Source organism: Oncorhynchus masou, chromosome 1, assembly GCF_036934945.1.
Source record: "Oncorhynchus masou masou isolate Uvic2021 chromosome 1, UVic_Omas_1.1, whole genome shotgun sequence".
Classification (NCBI taxonomy): Eukaryota; Metazoa; Chordata; class Actinopteri; order Salmoniformes; family Salmonidae; genus Oncorhynchus; species Oncorhynchus masou.
The window spans coordinates 35093309-35112586 of NC_088212.1; the positions used below are offsets into that span (position 1 = coordinate 35093309).

The window sequence follows — 19278 nt, forward strand, 5'->3', positions numbered from 1 at the left end:
AAAAAACAACAACGGAAATAATACATTTACATAAGTATTCAGTCCCTTTACTCAGTACTTTGTTGAAGCACCTTTGGCAGCGATTACAGCTTCCAGTCTTCTTGGGTATGATGCTACAAGCTTGGCACACCTGTATTTGGGGAGTTTCTCCCATTCTTCTCTGCAAAAACTCTCAAGTTCTGTCATTTTGGATGGAGAGCGTCGCTGCACAGCTATTTTCAGGTTTCTCCAAAGATTGTCGATCAGGTTCAAGTCCGGACTCTGACTGGGCCACTCAAGGACATTCAGAGACTTGTCCCGAAGCCACTCCTGAGTTGTCTTGGCTGTGTGCTTAGGGTCGTTGTCCTGTTGGAAGGCAAACCTTTGCCCCAATCTGAGGTCCTGAGGGCTCTGGAGCAGGTTTTCATCAAAGATCTCTCTGTACTTTGCTCCGTTCATCTTTCCCTCGATCCTGACTAGTCTTCCAGTCCCTGCCACCAAAAAACATCCCCACAGCATGATGCTGCCACCACCATGCTTTCACTGTAGGGATGGTGCCAGGTTTCCTCCAAACATGACGCTTGGCATTCAGGCCGAAGAGTTCAATATTGGTTTCATCAGACCAGACAATCTTGTTATTCATGGTCTGAGTCCTTTAGGTGCCTTTTGGCAAACTCCAAGCGGGCTGTTACATGCTTTTTACTGAGGAGTGGCTTGCGTCTGGCCACTCTACTATAAAGGCCTGATTGGTGGAGTGCTGCAGAGTTGGTTGTCTTTCCATATGATTTCCAATCGATAGAATTTACCACAGGTGGACTCCAATCAAGTTGTAGAAACATCTCAAGGATGATCAATTGAAACAGGATGCACCTGAGCTCAATAGCAAAGCGTCTGAATACTTATGTAAATAAGGTATTTCTGTTTTTACATTTTAATAAATGTGTAAACATTTCTGCAAACCTGTTTTCACTTTGTCATTATGGGGTATTGTGTGTAGATTGATTTGTATTTTATTTCACCTTTATTTAACCAGGTAGGCTAGTTGAGAACAAGTTCTCATTTACAACTGCCAAGATAAAGCAAAGCAGTGCGACAGAAACAACAACACATAGTTACACATGGAATTAACAAGCGTACAGTCAATAACACAATATAAAAAAAGAAAGTCTATATACAGTGTGTGCAAATGGCATGAGAAGGTATGGCAATATATAGGCCATGTTATGAACTTGAGAGAAGACCCAAAAGCAGTTTTAACAGAAAACAGAGTTCTTTAATGAAAAAACAGGAATGGCATAAATCCTCTTCCAACGTTGTCAGCGGAACAAAAAGAACGTTAGTATAGTGCAGGTGGCACCTGCCAGGCAGACTCCGACAGGACAGGACAAGGTGGAAGCAAACGAGACGACAGCTTGCTTCTGGCATCAAAAAACACAAACAAGAATCAGACACTGAAAGTAGCAGGAACAGAGAGAGAAATAGAGACCTAATCAGAGGGGGAAGAGAGAACAGGTGGGGAAAGAGAGAATGAGCTAGTTAGGGGAAATGTAGAACAGCTGAAGAATGAGAGACAGAGAAGGTAACCTAAAAAGACCAGCAGAGAGAGAGAGTGAAGAGAAAGGACAGGAACAGACATAACAAGACATGACAGTACCCCCCACTCACCGAGCGCCTCCTGGCGCACTCGAGGAGGAAACCTGGCGGCAACGGAGGAAATCATCGATCAGCGAACGGTCCAGCACGTCCCGAGAGGGAACCCAACTCCTCTCCTCAGGACCGTACCCTCCCAATCCACTAGGTACTGATGACCACGGCCCCGAGGGCGCATGTCCAAAATCTTACGAACCCTGTAGATGGGTGCGCCCTCGACAAGGATGGGGGGGGAGGGACGAGCGGGGCGCGAAGAACGGGCTTAACACAGGAGACATGGAAGACCGGGTGAACGCGACGAAGATAGCGCGGGAGAAGATCGCACTGCGACAGGATTAATGACCTGGGAAATACGGAACGGACCAATGAACCGCGGGGCCAACTTGCGAGAAGCTGTCTTAAGGGGAAGGTTCTGAGTGGAGAGCCATACTCTCTGACCGCAACAATATCTAGGACTCTTGGTCCTACGCTTTTAGCGGCCCTCACAGTCTGCGCCCTATTACGGCAAAGTGCCGACCTGACCCCCTTCCAGGTGCGCTCGCAACGCTGGACAAAAGCCTGAGCGGAGGGGACGCAGGACTCGGCGAGCTGAGATGAGAACAGCGGAGGCTGGTACCCGAGGCTACACTGAAAAGGGGATAGACCGGTAGCAGACGAGGGAAGCGAGTTGTGGGCGTACTCTGCCCAGGGAGCTGTTCTGACCAAGACGCAGGGTTACGAAAAGAAAGACTGCGTAAAATGCGACCAACAGTCTGATTGGCCCGTTCGGCTTGACCGTTAGACTGGGGATGAAAGCCGGACGAGAGACTGACGGAAGCCCCAATCAAACGGCAAAACTCCCTCCAAAATTGAGACGTGAACTGCGGGCCTCTGTCGGAAACGACGTCAGACGGAAGGCCATGAATTCGGAAAACATTCTCGATAATGATCTGAGCCGTCTCCTTAGCAGAAGGGAGCTTATCGAGAGGAATGAAATGAGCCGCCTTAGAGAATCTATCGACAACCGTAAGAATAACTGTCTTCCCCGCTGATGAAGGCAGTCCGGTGATAAAATCTAAAGCGATGTGAGACCACGGTCGAGAGGGAATGGGAAGCGGTCTGAGACGGCCGGCAGGAGGAGAGTTCCCAGATTTAGTCTGCGCGCAGACCGAACAAGCGGCGACAAATCGACGCGCGTCACGTTCCCAGTGGGCCACCAGAAACGCTGGCGAATGGAAGCGAGCGTACCCCGAACGCCGGGGTGGCCGGCTAACTTGGCAGAGTGGGCCCACTGAAGAACGGCCGGACGAGTAGGAACGGGAACAACAGAAGGTTCCTAGGACAAGCTCGCGGCGACGGAGTGTGAGCGAGTGCTTGCTTTACCTGCCTCTCAATTCCCCAGACAGTCAACCCGACAACACGCCCGTCAGGGAGAATCCCTCGGGGTCGGTGGAGACCTCAGAAGAACTGAAGAGACGAGATAAAGCATCAGGCTTGGTGTTTTTTGAGCCCGGACGATAAGAAATAACAAACTCGAAACGAGCGAAAAACAGAGCCCAACGAGCCTGACGCGCATTAAGTCGTTTGGCTGAACGGATGTACTCAAGGTTCCTATGGTCAGTCCAAACGACAAAAGGAACGGTCGCCCCCTCCAACCACTGTCGCCATTCGCCTAGGGCTAAGCGGATGGCGAGCAGTTCGCGATTACCAACATCATAGTTACGTTCTGACGGCGATAAGCGATGAGAGAAAACGCGCAAGGATGGACCTTGCCGTCAGAGAGAGCGCTGAGAAAGAATGGCTCCCACGCCCACCTCTGACGCGTCAACCTCAACAACAAACTGGCTAGAGATGTCAGGTGTAACAAGAATAGAGCGGATGTAAAACGATTCTTAAGAAGATCAAAAGCTCCCTGGGCGGAAACGGACCACTTAAAGCACGTCTTAACAGAAGTAAGGGCTGTGAGGGGAGCTGCCACCTGACCGAAATTACGGATGAAACGACGATAGAAATTAGCGAAGCCCAGAAAGCGCTGCAGCTCGACGCGTGACTTAGGAACGGGCCAATCAATGACAGCCTGGACCTTAGCGGGATCCATCTTAATGCCCTCAGCGGAAATAACGGAACCGAGAAAAGGGACAGAGGCGGCATGAAAAATGCACTTCTCAGCCTTCACATAAAGACAGTTCTCCAAAAGGCGCTGGAGGACGCGTCGCACGTGCTGAACATGAATCGAGAGAGACGGAGAAAAAATCAGGATATCGTCCATGTAAACGAAAACAAAAATGTTCAGCATGTCTCTCAGGACGTCGTTAACTAGTGCCTGAAAGACAGCTGGAGCGTTAACGAGGCCGAAAGGAAGAACCCGGTATTCAAAGTGCCCTAACGGAGTGTTAAACGCCGTCTTCCACTCGTCCCCCTACCTGATGCGCACGAGATGGTAGGCGTTACGAAGGTCCAATTTGGTGAAAACCTGGCTCCCTGCAGGATCTCGAAGGCTGAAGACATAAGAGGAAGCGGATAACGATTCTTAACTGTTATGTCATTCAGCCCTCGATAATCCACGCATGGGCGCAGGGACCCGTCCTTCTTCTGAACAAAAAAAAAACCCGCTCCGGCGGGAGAGGAGGAGGAGACAATGGTACCGGCGTTGAGCGAAACCGACAAATAATCCTCGAGAGCCTTACGTTCGGGAGCCGACAGAGAGTATAATCTACCCCGGGGGAGTAGTTCCCGGAAGGAGATCAATACTACAGTCATACGACCGGTGTGGAGGGAGAGAAGTGGCCTTGGAACGACTGAACACCGTGCGCAGATCGTGATACTCCTCCGGCACCCTGTCAAATCGCCAGGCTCCTCCTGTGAAGTAGAGACAGAGGAAACAGGAGGGATAGCAGACATTAAACAGGTTACATGACAAGAAACATTCCAGGATAGGATAGTATTACTAGACCAATTAATAGAAGGGTTATGGCGCACTAGCCAGGGATGACCCAAAACAACAGGTGTAAAAGGTGAACGAAAAATTAAAAAAGAAATGGTTTCGCTATGATTACCAGAGACAGTGAGGGTTAAAGGCAGCGTCTCACGCTGAATCTTGGGGAGAGAACTACCATCTAAAGCGAACAAGGCCGTGGGCTCCCTAACTGTCTGAGAGGAATGTCATGTTCCCGAGCCCAGGTCTCGTCCATAAAACAGCCCTCCGCCCCAGAGTCTATCAAGGCACTGCAGGAAGCAGATGAACCGGGCCAGCGGAGATGGACCGGAAAAGTAGTGCGTGATCCAGAAGGAGAGGCCTGAGTAGTTGCGCTCACCAGTAGCCCTCCTCTACTGATGAGCTCTGGCTTTTACTGGACATGAGGTGACAAAATGACCAGCGGAGCCACAGTAGAGACAGAGGCGATTGGTGATTCTCCGTTCCTTCTCCTTGGCCGAGATGCGGATACCCCCAGCTGCATAGGCTCAGCATCCGAGCCGGCGGAGGAGGGTGGCAGTGATGCGGCAGGTGGCAGTGATGTGGAGAGGGGAGCAGCGGAGAACGCGAGCTCCTTTCCTCGAGCTCGGCGACGAAGATCAAACCGTCGCTTCATGCGAATAGCGAGAGCTATTAAGGAGTCCAGACTGGAAGGAACCTCCCGGGAGAGGATCTCGTCCTTAACCTCGACGAGGAGACCCTCCAGAAAACGAGCGAGCAAAGCCGGCTCGTTCCAGTCACTTGAGGCAGCGAGAGTGCGAAACTCAATAGAATAATCCGTTATGGATCGATTCCCTGACATAGGGAAGACAGGGCCCTGGAAGCCTCCTCCCCAAAAACAGAACGGTCAAAACCCGTATCATCTCCTCCTTAAAGTCTTGATACTGGTTAATACACTCAGCCCTCGCCTCCCAGACTGCCGTGCCCCACTCACGCGCCCGTCCGGTAAGGAGAGAAATGACGTAGGCGATGCGGGCTGCGCTCCTGGAGTAAGTGTTGGGCTGGAGAGAGAACACCACATCACACTGAGTGAGGAATGAGCGGCACTCAGTAGGCTCCCCAGAGTAACACGGCGGGTTGTTGATCCTGGGCTCCGGAGACTCGGAAACCCTGGAAGTGGGCGGTGGATCGAGGTGGAGTTGGTGAACCTGTCTTGTGAGGTCGGAGACTTGGACGGCCAGGGTCTCAACGGCATGTCGAGCAGCAGACAATTCCTCCTCGTGTCTGCCTAGCATCGCTCCCTGGATCTCGACGGCGGAGTGAAAAGGGTCCGGAGCCGCTGGGTCCATTCTTGGTCTGATTCTTCTGTTATGAACTTGAGAGAAGACCCAAAAGCGGTTTTAACAGAAAACAGAGTTCTTTAATGAAAAAACAGGAATGGCATAAATCCTCTTCCAACGTTGTCAGCGGAACAAAAAGAACGTTAGTATAGTGCAGGTGGCACCTGCCAGGCAGACTCCGACAGGACAGGACAAGGTGGAAGCAAACGAGACGACAGCTTGCTTCTGGCATCAAAAAACACAAACAAGAATCAGACACTGAAAGTAGCAGGAACAGAGAGAGAAATAGAGACCTAATCAGAGGGGGAAGAGAGAACAGGTGGGGAAAGAGAGAATGAGCTAGTTAGGGGAAATGTAGAACAGCTGAAGAATGAGAGACAGAGAAGGTAACCTAAAAAGACCAGCAGAGAGAGAGAGTGAAGAGAAAGGACAGGAACAGACATAACAAGACATGACAGGCCATAGTAGCAAAGTAATTACAATTTAGCAGATTAACACTGGAGTGATAGATGAGCAGATGTTGATGAGCAGATGATGGTGTGAGACTGGTGTGCAAAAGAGCAGCAAAGTAAATAAAAACAATATGGGGATGAGGTAGGTAGATTGGGTGAGGAGGAAAATGTTTTATTTAATAAATTTTAGAATAAGGCTGTAACGTAACAAAATGTGGAAAAGTCAAGGGGTCTGAATACTTTCCAAATACACTGTGTACATTCCTCTTAAGTTCTTGACTCTTTCCAGAACAGCTACCTTGTCCTTGAACGTCAGGAACCTGACCACTATTGGCCTGGGCCTGTCACCTGGGCTGGTAGTGGGTTTTCCAGTCTCGTGGACGTGCTCAACCTCAATCTTCCTGTGGTCCATCTTCAATTTCTCAGAGATCATTTCCCTCACTTTGTCGTCAGTCTCGTGGAGATTCTGCAATCCCATCACAACCATGTTGTTCCGCCTTGATTGTCCCTCGACAATCCGTCATTGTTATCATGGATTCACACACAGAACTGATGTCCTCTCTCAATGACTCAATGACAGATTTCTGTCATCTCGCCATTCTCCTGTTTCAACTCATCGAGGTGACCCTGGGAGAACTGCAAATTGTTCTTCAGGTCCTAGACCTCTCTGGTCAGGTTGTCCATTATTTTATTAGTTGAATCCACCAGTATTTGGACAAAACACTTGAAGCTATTTGCTTGTTTTTGTAACAACCGCTTGTAGAACTATTTTTGTTCATTTAAAAACTCCTTTGCGTGTGATAGAGACACCACTGCCTTCAATGGTACCTTCGCTGGCTTTAGTCTTTGTAATGGTAGCTTAGCAACGTAGGTTACGCTGTTACTCCACGCAGTTCCAGACAGGGCAGGTCACAAGGAAGATTGAAAACAACAAACGGCAGGGATCTAGACAGCCACAGACCTGAGACAATCCACTGTCCCAACCACAATGGCTAACTGCGTTCCGGGCTGCGTTCAAGCTCTCAAGAAAACCTTGCTAGCTTGATAGACAGCTAGCTAACAGCTATGTGGCTAGCTAGCAGCTAGGCTAGCTGCTACACCAAATAGCTTCTCAGACTTGGCCTTGGTCGGCAGGATCACTGGACAGAGACTAGCAATCCCAACAACTGATGCCAACTGTGTGGCGGGATCCAAACTAAAAAGTTAGCTAGCTACTAAGACACTTTCCAATACACTTTCAAAACAACAAACTTTTCAAAACAACAAACCGAACTCAAAATAAATGCGCCAAATACAACCTTACTGTAAAAATGCTTACTTACAAGCTCTTAACCAATAATGCATTTTTAAGAAAAATAAGAGTTAAGAAAAATATTTACTAAGTTAACTAAAGTAAAAAAAAATAAGAAGAACAACAAAATAAAAACAATGAGGCTATATACAGGGGGTACCTGTACCGAGTCAATGCGTGGGGGTATAGGTTAGTTGAAGTAATTGAGGTAATATGTATAGTACCAGTCAAAAGTTTGGACTCACCTACTCACTCAAGGGTTCTTCTTTATTTGTACTATTTTCTACATTGTAGAATAATAGTGAAGACATCAAAACTATGAAATTACAAAGTAGCCACAGAAACCATCAAAGTGACGCTCATCTGCAGGCTTGTTGTCCTCACCAGGGTCTTGACCTGACTGCAGTTCGGTGTCTTAACCAACTTCAGTGGGCAAATTTTCACCTTCAATGGCCACTGGCACACTGGAGAAGTGTGTTCTTCACGGATGAATCCTGTTTTCTGTACCGGGCAGATGGCTGAGATGGTTGAGTGGTTTGCTGATGTCAACTTTGTGAACAGAGTGCCTCATGGTGGCGGTGTGATTATGGTATGGGTAGGCAGAAGCTACGGACAAGGAACACAGTTGCATTTTATCAAAGCAATTTGAATGCACAGAGATACTGTGACGAAATCCTGAGGCCCACTGCCATTCATCCACCTCATGTTTCCCCATGTCGCAAGGATCTGTACACAATTCCTGGAAGCTGAAAATCTCCCAGTTCTTCCATGGTCTGCATATTCACCAGACAAGTCACCTATTGAGCATGTTTGGTATGCGCTCTGGATTGACGTGTATGACAGCGTGTTCAAACTCTCTCCAATATACAGCAACTTCATTCAGCCATTGAAGAGGAGTGGAACAACATTCCACAGGCCACAATCAACGACCTGATCAACTCTATGTGAAAGAGATGTGTCACGCTGCATGCGGTTTTCTGAGCCACGGTCCTACTTTTTTCTTTTAGGTATTTGTGACCAACATATTCTGTATTCCCAGTCATGTGAAATCCATAGATTAGGGCCTAATGAATTTATTTCAATTGACTGATTTCCTAATATGAACTGTAACTCAGTAAAATCTTTGAAATGGTTGCATGTTGCATGTAATATCAACACAGGGAGATCAATCAATTAGTTATAGTATTTTTACTAATATACATTTTATTTATGAATTATTAAGTGATTAAGAGTCGAAACTCAAAAAAACAAATCGGTAATGGAATTTGGCTTCAATAGGATATCATAGTAGTTACAAACCACAGCTGGATCACATGCTACTGTCCTCCCTTCCACTGGCATATTTTTGGTCGCAGTTCTTTGGTCTGGTCTGGACCAGCCTTGATTTCAACATCCACAGATGTCTGGACCGACCTTCATTTGGCCCAGACATAGACGTTCATGATTTGTTCAGATTTGGTCCGGTCCAGTAGAGCACAGTACAGTACAGTAAATAAACATAGTGTATGCTTCAGTACAGTACAGTACAGTCATGTATTGTACAGTAGAGTAGAATAGAGTGGAGTACAGTTCAGTACAGTACACAGTAGAGCACACTAGAGTTGAGTACACTATAATGTACTGTACTGTACTGTACTATACTTTACTGTACTGTAACATACTCTACTTGACTGTACTCTACTTTACTGAGCCCTACTGTGCTCTACTGTGCTGTACTTTGATGTCCAAACTTGTGAATAGACATATATGATTGGTTCAAATTTGTTCTTGTTTAGTGGCAGAGCTCATTAAAATAAAAGTCAGTGTGTAGAATAATACCCAAATATGCAAAGGAGGATATTATAATCCACTTCACTTACTGTAGTTCAATAACCAAAACAGATTTTTTTAACCTCAAGGTGTCATGTCCTAGCTGACACCCCATTCTTTCTGCAGACAACTCATCATTTTTTATTTGAAGCAGATATATAACAGAGTTTTTGGAAAATGTGATCACATTTTACCTAAATTCTGTTACCAAAGTTGGCCACTGCACAGTTTTTTTCACCTTTATTTCACCAGGTAGGCTAGTTGAGAACAAGTTCTCATTTGCAACTGTGACCTGGCAACTGCAACCAAGATAAAGCAAAGCAGTGTGACACAGACAACAACACAGAGTTACACATGGAGTAAACAATAACACAAACAAGTCAATGACATAGTAGAGAAAATAAGTATATATACAGTGTGTGCAAAAGGCATGAGAAGGTAGGCAATAAATAGGCCATAGGAGCGAATAATTACAATTTAGCAGATTAACACTGGAGTGATAAATGAGCAGATGATGATGTGCAAGTAGAGATACTGGTGTGCAAAAGAGCTGAAAAGTAAATAAAATAAAAACAGTATGGGGATGAGGTAGGTAGATTGGGTGGGCTATTTACAGATGGACTATGTACAGCTGCAGCGATCGGTTAGCTGCTCAGATAGTTGATGTTTAAAGTTGGTGAGGGAAATAAAAGTCTCCAACTTCAGCAATTTTTGCAATTCGTTCCAGTCACTGGCAGCAGAGAACTGGAAGGAAAGGTGGCCAAATGGAGTGTTGGCTTTGGGGATGGTCAGTGAGATATACCTGCTGGAACGTGTGCTACAGGTGGGTGTTGAAATCGTGACCAGTGAACTGAGACAAGGCGGAGCTTTACCTAGCATAGACTTGTAGATGACCTGGTGCCAGTGGGTCTGGCGACGAATATGTAGCGAGGACCAGCCGACTAGAGCATACAGGTCGTAGTGGTGGCTGGTATAAGGTGATTTGGTAACAAAACGGATGGCACTGTGATAGACTGCATCCAGTTTGCTGATTAGAGTGTTGGAAGCTATTTTGTAGATGACATCGCCGAAGTCGAGGATCGGTAAGATAGTCCGTTTTACTAGGGTAAGTTTGGCGGCGTGAGTGAAGGAGGCGTTGTTGTGAAATAGAAAGCCGATTCTAGATTTGATTTTGGATTGGAGATGTTTGATATGAGTCTGGAAGGAGAGTTTACAGTCTAGCCAGACACATAGGTATTTATAGTTGTCCACATATTCTAGGTCGGAACCATCCAGGGTGGTGATGCTAGTCTGTGTAATTTGTTAAAAGCGGTCCTTGTGCATAGAGTTGTATGGTTTGTTAAACTTTGATGAATGTTATTTGTTTGGCACATATTTCAAGTGAATAATCTCTGCGCAATTCCGTTTCCGTGAAATTGCCCATAGTGGTTTACCCTCTGGCTGAACTCGGTTACATTTCACCTCATGACTTTGGTACTGCAGGTTTGTGCAAAAAAAAAATATCCGTCCAAATACCTTTCACAACCCTAACAGTCTATGGTGTCATTTCATAAACAGTCGCTCCTGACTTTCCTCCTTTCAGCCATTGGTAAATATAAAATGAGGCCATCAATCAAGATTTTAGATTTGAGAAACCCACCTGTCCTCCTCCCTCCCTTCCTATCCTTTCACTCAGATATAATCAGACAAGCTGGCCGGGAACACTAACAGCCAAAGGAACAGGCTACTCTCTCTGTCAGCCAAACTCTTATTTAACCTGTTTGTTCTAGTTGTACACTCCACTCCTCTTAACCAGTTGATTACTGCTTATCTGTAGAATCTTTTTCTTTCTCTCCGTCCCTGCTTTTATTACAGTCTGAATCTATTGGTGCAAATTTAAGGGGAGAACAAGGATATTTTGTTACGTAGATTAATAGCTTGTGTGTGTATGTCTAGTTAAAAAAAGGTTAAATAAACATTTATAAAAATGTATAGTATATGAGTGTGTGTGCTGAAGTCAGTGTCATACCCAAGGACCTGATCTACTCAGCGAGATAAAAGTAATCAGGTAAAGTGCTCTTGTGTCTAATTCTGACCTGAGATATTACTCAATGAACAGCCAAGCCAATGTTTAACTACACCAAGAAGACACAGAATCCTCCTGACACCCAGTTTGACAGGTAATAAATCGGAGGAGCACTTCTCTCAGTGCCTCGACATTAAACCACAGATATTTCCGGTGATGGAAAAAGCACTCAATTGTCACAATTTAGTCAAAGTAAGGACACCTTAATAGAAAAGGACTCAAGTAAAAGTAAAATTCACCCAGTAAACTACTATTTGAGTAAATGGCTAAAAGTATCTGCTTTTAAATGTACTTAAGCACAGTGGTGGAAAAAGTATGACATCGCCATGCTCGAGTAAAAGTAAAGTAAATGCTATACATCAAATTCCTTATATTAAGCAAACGACAATCAGGAGCACACTTCAACCCTCAGACATTACTTACAAATGCCGTATTTGTATTTATTGAGTCCGCCAGATCGGAGACAGTAGGGATGACAACGTGTTATATTTATAGGTGCGTGAATTGGACCATATCGCTGTCCTGCCTGAGCATTCAAAATGTAACAAGTACTTATGGGTGTCAGAGAAAATGTATGGGAGTGAAAAGTATCTATGTATTTTTGGAATGTATGTAGCATAGTGAAAAACATAAATAGTAAAGTACAGATACCCCAAAAAGCGACATAAGTAGTACACGACTGGCTGTACCTGGTTATTTTTCTCTACACTTGGAGTGGTAAGGAGGAGTATGTGTGTTTGCGAGAGATTGTGAGTGTGTACTGCTTGTTTGGTGGCAGTCTTTGTTTAGTAACTGGAGTATATATCCTTAATTAATTTCATAATTAATAAACTTTTGTGTTTCTATGTCAAACGGCTTTGTTATATTTCAGTCTTCTGTGATGCATAAAGTGTAATATTGGGATGCAAACTCAAAATGTAATACATTTCAAATCTGAAATGAAACAGGTGTTTTTTTTTAAAGCCCAAAACCATGTGTGTGAGGTGTATACTCTTGACTACCAAGAAACACTCCGTGTAACCCTGATTTAACCCACTGCAGTAAAAGGTTAACTCAGGGCCGTAGATAAAGACTACAGCCAGTTGGACTCAGTATGACTCTACAGTAGTTTGACTCCACGTGTGTGGTGTCATAACTGATGTAGCTTAGCCTTTGATAAATATTCCACTTTTGGCACTGGTGTAATGCAGGAAGGGGTGAAAGGGTGGAGTGACTTTTGTATGTGTACATGTGTGGTTGTATAGGTCTTGTATAGGCCTGGAGGGGGGAAGTGACATGGACAGAACAGAGAAAGTCGTAGCTTAATGGAAGAAAAATCCTACATCTCTTACAAACCCAGACAATGGCTTTGAGGCACATGATGGGTGTTTGAGCTCCTTCTACTCCCTCTCCTGCACTCCTAGCAGCTAATGGCAATGGGTGATGTTGAGAGGTGGAGGCTGTTGATATGAGGCAAGATTGGCCTGGGGGATGAGAGCTTTAAATGGGTTTCTGGTTCTGATGGGTTTTCTATGTGTGTGTGTGCGTGCGTACGTGTGTTCATGCTTTGTGCGTGCGTGCGTTTGTGTAAGTGTGTGAGAGGTTTGAGAAAGTATTTTTGTATTGCTCTGTGCTTGCATGGTTGTCTGGAGCAACATTTCTCCCTCTCTCTCTCTCTCCCTCTCTCCATTTCTCTCTCGCCCTCTTTTTTACTTTCTCTCGTGCTTCAGTTAAGTTCTTTGAGTGGCTGTCTCCTCTCAGACTCAGAGGGCTTGTCAAAGTGTGCACTCACTCCCTGCTCATTCACACACCACTGCACCCAATACACTAGGTAATAGACTCTACACACTCTCCCTGAATCTGACTCACGACCCACCAGCGCCCTCGGGGGCAAAACGTCAAATCACGAAACCCCTGTTGCCCTTCCTGTCAGACACATACACTCTCTCTCTGCCTTTCATTTTATCTTCCACTTCTCTCTTTCTCCCACTCTCTCTCTCTCTCTCTCTCTGTCTCTCTAGTCTCTTGTTAAAAAATATATTTCATTTTAATATGACTAGCTTGGATAAGTAAGAATATATTTAAAGAATACATCATGTTCCCGTGTTTAGTATTTTTTGTGTTCTTACACATTATGGTGTCCTGGTCCATAAACTGTGGGGTTGCAAGATTGGGTTATGTTTATTGTTTGCCAGATCTGGTGATTTTGAACGTTTGTTTTTCTCAGTGAAGTTCTTATCAGGAGCAGATGATGTGGCCACCACTCTTTAGAGTTACCTCAACAGCAGGCAAATAGATAGCACTTCAGAGGTCTTCTCTATCGCCCTCTCTGCTCTTGCACTTATTTGCTCGCTCTCCATTTGTTGATATCCCCTTTCTTCACCATTTTCTGTCTTACTCTCTCATTCTCAACCCTCTTTATCTCTATTTTCCACTCCCTATCTCTCTTTCCCTCTATCTCTCTCTCTCTGTCTCCCTCCCTCTTTCAGTCTGTCCCTCTGTCTTTGTCTCCTGTCTCTATCTCCTGTCTCTATCTCCTGTCTCTATCTCCTGTCTGTCTCCTGTCTCTCTCCTGTCTCTGTCTCTCTCTGTCTCTCTCCTCCATGGTTGATCTAATAGTGTGTAATGGTGTGGAGGGTTCCTATTGGTTGTTTGGCTGGGATGTGTGTCTCTACTGCTGGGCTGCAACCTGTCCACTCAACCAGGCTCAAGACAATACATGTTCTGTATTATGACGATCAGCCCCAGTGGTGTGTGTGTGTATGTGTGTGCACTCTGAGTGGCTGTGATACAAGCAGGAACCCAGCTGTGAAGTCAGAAGGGTGTTGATTAAACTATACAGTGCCTACAGAAAGTATTCAAACCCCTTGACTTTTTCGACATTTTGTTGTGTTACAGCCTGAATTAAAAATGTATTAAAGTCAGATTTGTTTGTCACTGGCCTACACACACAATACCCTATAATGTCAAAGTAATAATGTTTTTACAAAAATATGACAAATTAAGGAAAATTGAAAAGCTGAAATGTTTTGAGTTAAGTATTCAACCACTTTGTAATGACAAGCCTAAATAAGTTCAGGAGAAAAAATGTTTTTAACAAGTCACATAATAAGATGCATGGACTCGGCACTTGGTGTGCAATAATAGTGTTTAACATGATTTTTAATGACTACCTCATCTCTGTACCCCACACATACAAATATTTGTAAGGTCCCTCAGTCGAGCAGTGAATTTCCAACACAGATTCAACCACCAAGACCAGAGATAGTTTCCAATGCCTTACAAAGAAGGGCACCTATTGGTAGATCGGTAAAAATCAAAAAGCAGACATTGAATATCTCTTTGAACATGGTGATGTTATTAATTACACTTTGGATGGTGTATCAATACACCCAATCACTACAAAGATAGAGGTGTCCTTCATAACTCAGTCGCTGTAAAGGAAGGAAACATCTCAGGGATTTCACCATGAGACCAATGGTGACTTTAAAACAGTTACAGAGTTTAATGGCCTTGATAGGAGAAAACTGAGGATGGATCATCAAAGTTGTAAGTTACTCCATAATGCTAAACTAGTTGACAGTGAAAAGAAGGAAGCCTGTACAGAATAAAAATATTCCAAAAAATGCATTCCCTTGCAACAAGGCACTAAAGTAATACTGCAAAAAAAATGTGGCAAAGCAATAAACTTTTTGTCCTGATTACAAAGTGTTATGTTTCAGGCAAATCCAATAAAACACACTACTGAGTACCACTCTCCATATTTTCAAGCATAGTGGTGGCTGCATCATGTTATGGGTATGCTTGTAATCGTTAAGGACTGGGGAGTTTTCAGAAGGAAAAAAAAACAATGGAATGGAGCTTAGCACAGGCAAAATCCTAGAGGAAAGCCTGGTTCAGTCTGCTTTCCACCAGACACTGGGAGATTAATTCACCTTTCAGCACGACAATAACCTAAAACACGGCTAAATCTAAACTTGAATTGCTTACCAAGAAGACAGTGAATGTTCCTGAGTGGCCAAGTTACAGTTTTGATTTAAATCTACTTGAAAATCTATGGCAAGACCTGAAAATGGTTGTCTAGCAATGATCAGCAATTAATTTGACAGGGCTTGAAGAATTGTGAAAAGAATAATGGGAAAAAGGAAGAAACCCGCACACTGCCCTTGATAGCAACACTGCTCTTTAATAAGCTTTACGTATCGACCTCAAGGCCTTCGTCAGAGCTTTTGTGAGTTTTAAATGTCCAATTAGCATCCTTATGTAGACATAGCTCCACCCACATCCATTCAATGTATCAAATGGGGTTGGAGTTGAGGGAAAATAAGTACGTTTCACCAAATATAACAATGTGTATTTCACAAGTATTCGAATAAAGTGTGTATATAAAACATATTAAACACGTCTGTAAAAACACAATGAAGACATGGACACATCAAGCAAGTTTTCATAAATCATTGGGTACAGCGTGAGAAAAATGTCAGAGTAATCTGAAATGGTGGCATTAATTCATAATTCATTTTATTCAACTGTTACTATGCACCTGCAAAAAAGATAGCTCAGATGTGCGAGTGCCTTTTGAATTTTGAAAAGAATAATGGGCAAATGTTACACAATCCAGGTGTGGAATAAGTTTGAGACTTACCCCAAAAGACTCACGGCTGAAATCGCTGTTTCTACAAAGTATTGACTCAGGGGTGTGATTTCAGTACTATAAATTGTATATTTATGGATTTAATTTTCAATACATTTTCAAATAAATTAAAATTTTAAATTCAAGCTGTAACACAACAAAATGTGGAATAAGTCAAGGGGTATGAATACTTTCTGAAAGCACTGTAAATCTGCTTTGTAAAGGTTGAGTATGTGTGTATGTGTGTGTGCGTGAGGGATGGTTGTGAAAGAGAATGATTTGTCGATGGGTTATATAGAGTAAGGGTGGACAGGGTTGGATGGGCTCTATTTAGGTTGAGAGTTTGAATCATATCACAGACAATTTTCCTATTATTAGCAACTTTTCAACTACTTACTACTTTTTCGCTACTTTGCAACTACTTAGCATGTTAGCTAACTCTTCCCCTAGCCACAACCCAAATTCGTAACATATTGTACTAATTGTAATTCGTAACATATCATACGAAATGGGTGATGGACATCCACAAATTAATACATACCAACCGAAACGTAACATATTATACTAAATTGAGTGTCTCGGATTTCCTTACAGAATAATACAAAATGCTCTGAGACCAGGTTGTTAACCAAAAGGATTTGTTGCAGATAAAAAATCAAGTAGTGCACACAAAATGTATTTTTTTCGCTTAAGTTTTCATGTACCTAATAAAAATGTCAATGTCAATGTGTTTCCATAGAATTTGCCTTAAATAGCAAATTTGCCTACTCTGGTCTTGGCATGTGCACTCTAGATTACAGTTTGCAGATCAGACTGGTCTCATAGACTAGACGTAACGTAGTAAATCCAGGAGATAAATTAGTATGATATGTTATGGTTGGTATGGTTACATAAGACAGAAGGTTACTTAAGGTAAAAACATAAGGATAGTAGGTTGCCTGTTCGAGTCTCATCACAGACAACTTTATAATTTCAGCTAATTAGCAACTTTTCAACTACTTACTACTTTGTAACTACTTAGGGTGTTAGCTATCCCCTCCCCTACCCATAACCCTAGCCTTAACCCTTTAACGTAACTCCTAACCTTAAGCCTAACCCTTAACCCCTAGCCTAGCTAACGTTGGCCAGCGAGCTAATGTTAGCACTATCCACCTAGCTAATGTTAACCACAACAAATTGGAATTCGTAACATATCATATGTTTTGCAAATTTGTACCATATAGTACATTTTGCAAATTTGTAACATGACACTGCTTCACCAATAGCCTTCACATGTAAAACTGTAGTACTGTCTGGAATGAATGAAGCCTATTGTAGACATACTGACCTGTACATCCTGGGTCAGTGTGTTCGTGTGAAATGTAGTAGACCTCATGTGATCTGCTGAACCTTACTTAACACTGGGATTAGAGGAATTAGAGCTGTGTGTGTGTGTGTGTGTGTGTGTGTGTGTGTGTGTGTGTGTGTGTGTGTGTGTGTGTGTGTGTGTGTGCGTGCGTGCGTGCGTGCGTGCGTGCGTGTATACAGGGGTCATGACTTAGCTTTCTAGACTGTTGTACAACCTTATCTTGGCTGAGGAAAATACTGTGCAAATGCATTAAGCCCTTCTGAATACTCTCACTCAACCATACATCAATGTGTAATTTAACTGAAATATAACCAGCAACCACTTAAAATCCTTCTATATCTTCTGTATATGTAATGGGTTAAATATATCTCCTATCACCTCCAGAATAATGTAATTCTAAGTGCTGCAGGGAAGAGATAGAGAGATTTGGCCTACAATAACGGCAGAAGTTGGATGGATGCCAAGCTGTCACACAGTTGGATGACATATCTGAACCCTTCCCATTATTTCTTTATACAGATGGGCCTCTGGGATTTGAATGTGAGTGTGTGTGTGTGAGAGAGAGAGAGTGAGAGAGCGAGAGAGAAAGAGAGAAGAAATTAAAATGGGGTAATTCTGTGTGTCATTGAGCTAATGGAGGTCTTGGCCTGTGTAATGGAGCCCCTCCCTCTGGACAGAGCAGATAATTTAATTAACGTCAGCCTTCTCTCCTCCCTCTCTCCTCTCCTTCTCGCCCTCCCTTCCCTCTTTTCTAAGTGACTCATCTGCACATAGTGCTGCTCTTAGCACTCTCATCCCCATCCTCTGAACTAATCCACAATATAGAGCTGTCCAACATCCTACATCATTCATTCATTCTTTTGTTCTTTGTTCATTGGACCTAATAGCTACAGGTTCATGCATAAAGAAAACAGCTCCATCCATCTTTATCCAGTACATTACATTCCTCTCACACTCTCTGGGCTTTTAAGGTTTACGGATGGCAGCCATATTTAGGGTTATTGTTATGATCCATGATGTACTGGCTCTGCCCAAAGTGAATGCCTGCTTTAGTCAGCCTGTCATTGTAGAAGGCAATTTGTTGGCACCAACAGTCTGGTACCAAAGACTAGCTACCCAAAGATTCACAAAATGAATCTTCTGGTTGATAAGATTTAACTGACCAATGCTCTCTGTTTTCTGCATAGTTCAGACTCATTCGCTACACAATGACGATGACATACAGAACCCCAGCAAGCACAGACGGTGCGACAACATTTGCGTTTGGTTCAAGTCTGATGCCATTTACATTTACAGTAACTAAATGTCGCTTTCCTTTCTGTCCATCTCATTCTACAGATTGTAAAGCTTTATCTGACCTCCGCTCGGTGTTTTCTACAGGTGGTATAGCAGGGGGTATAGAGATCTGTATCACCTTCCCTACTGAGTATGTGAAGACTCAGCTACAGCTGGACGAGAAGGCCAACCCTCCAAAATACAGGGGCATCGGTGAGTGTCTGACTGTGTGTGTGTGTGTGTCCTCTCACCTGGCAACACAACGACTTTCTCTATCCATCTCCCTTCATACCTCTCTACCTCTTCTTCCCCGATGCATCTAACCTTTCTGAGATACAAGGTCGCCAGTGGGTCGACCAAATCAATTCATCTCCATCTATCTCTATCTCTTGCTCACGCTCCATTTCTTATTCTCGCTCCCTCTCTCTTTCTCTGTCCCTCTTAGGATCTAATTATCAAATTACCCATCATCCTCAGGTGCATTAGTGATTCTGGCAGGCTGTCACGCTACTTGTTTGTATGACACTCACACACACACAGTCAGTCTGGCTTCTCTTGGCTGGA

General features: G+C 43.9%; 1 protein-coding gene across 1 annotated transcript in view; it reads left to right on the forward strand.

Annotated features, from left to right (window-relative positions):
- The window catches only part of LOC135552259 (tricarboxylate transport protein B, mitochondrial-like), a 32243-nt gene that overhangs the window by 3981 nt on the left and 8984 nt on the right, over positions 1 to 19278 (forward strand). Inside the window, exon 2 of the mRNA XM_064983813.1 lies at positions 18820 to 18927. Within this exon, the coding sequence (XP_064839885.1) occupies positions 18820 to 18927 (108 nt within the window). The remainder of the gene's footprint in view (positions 1 to 18819; positions 18928 to 19278) is intronic.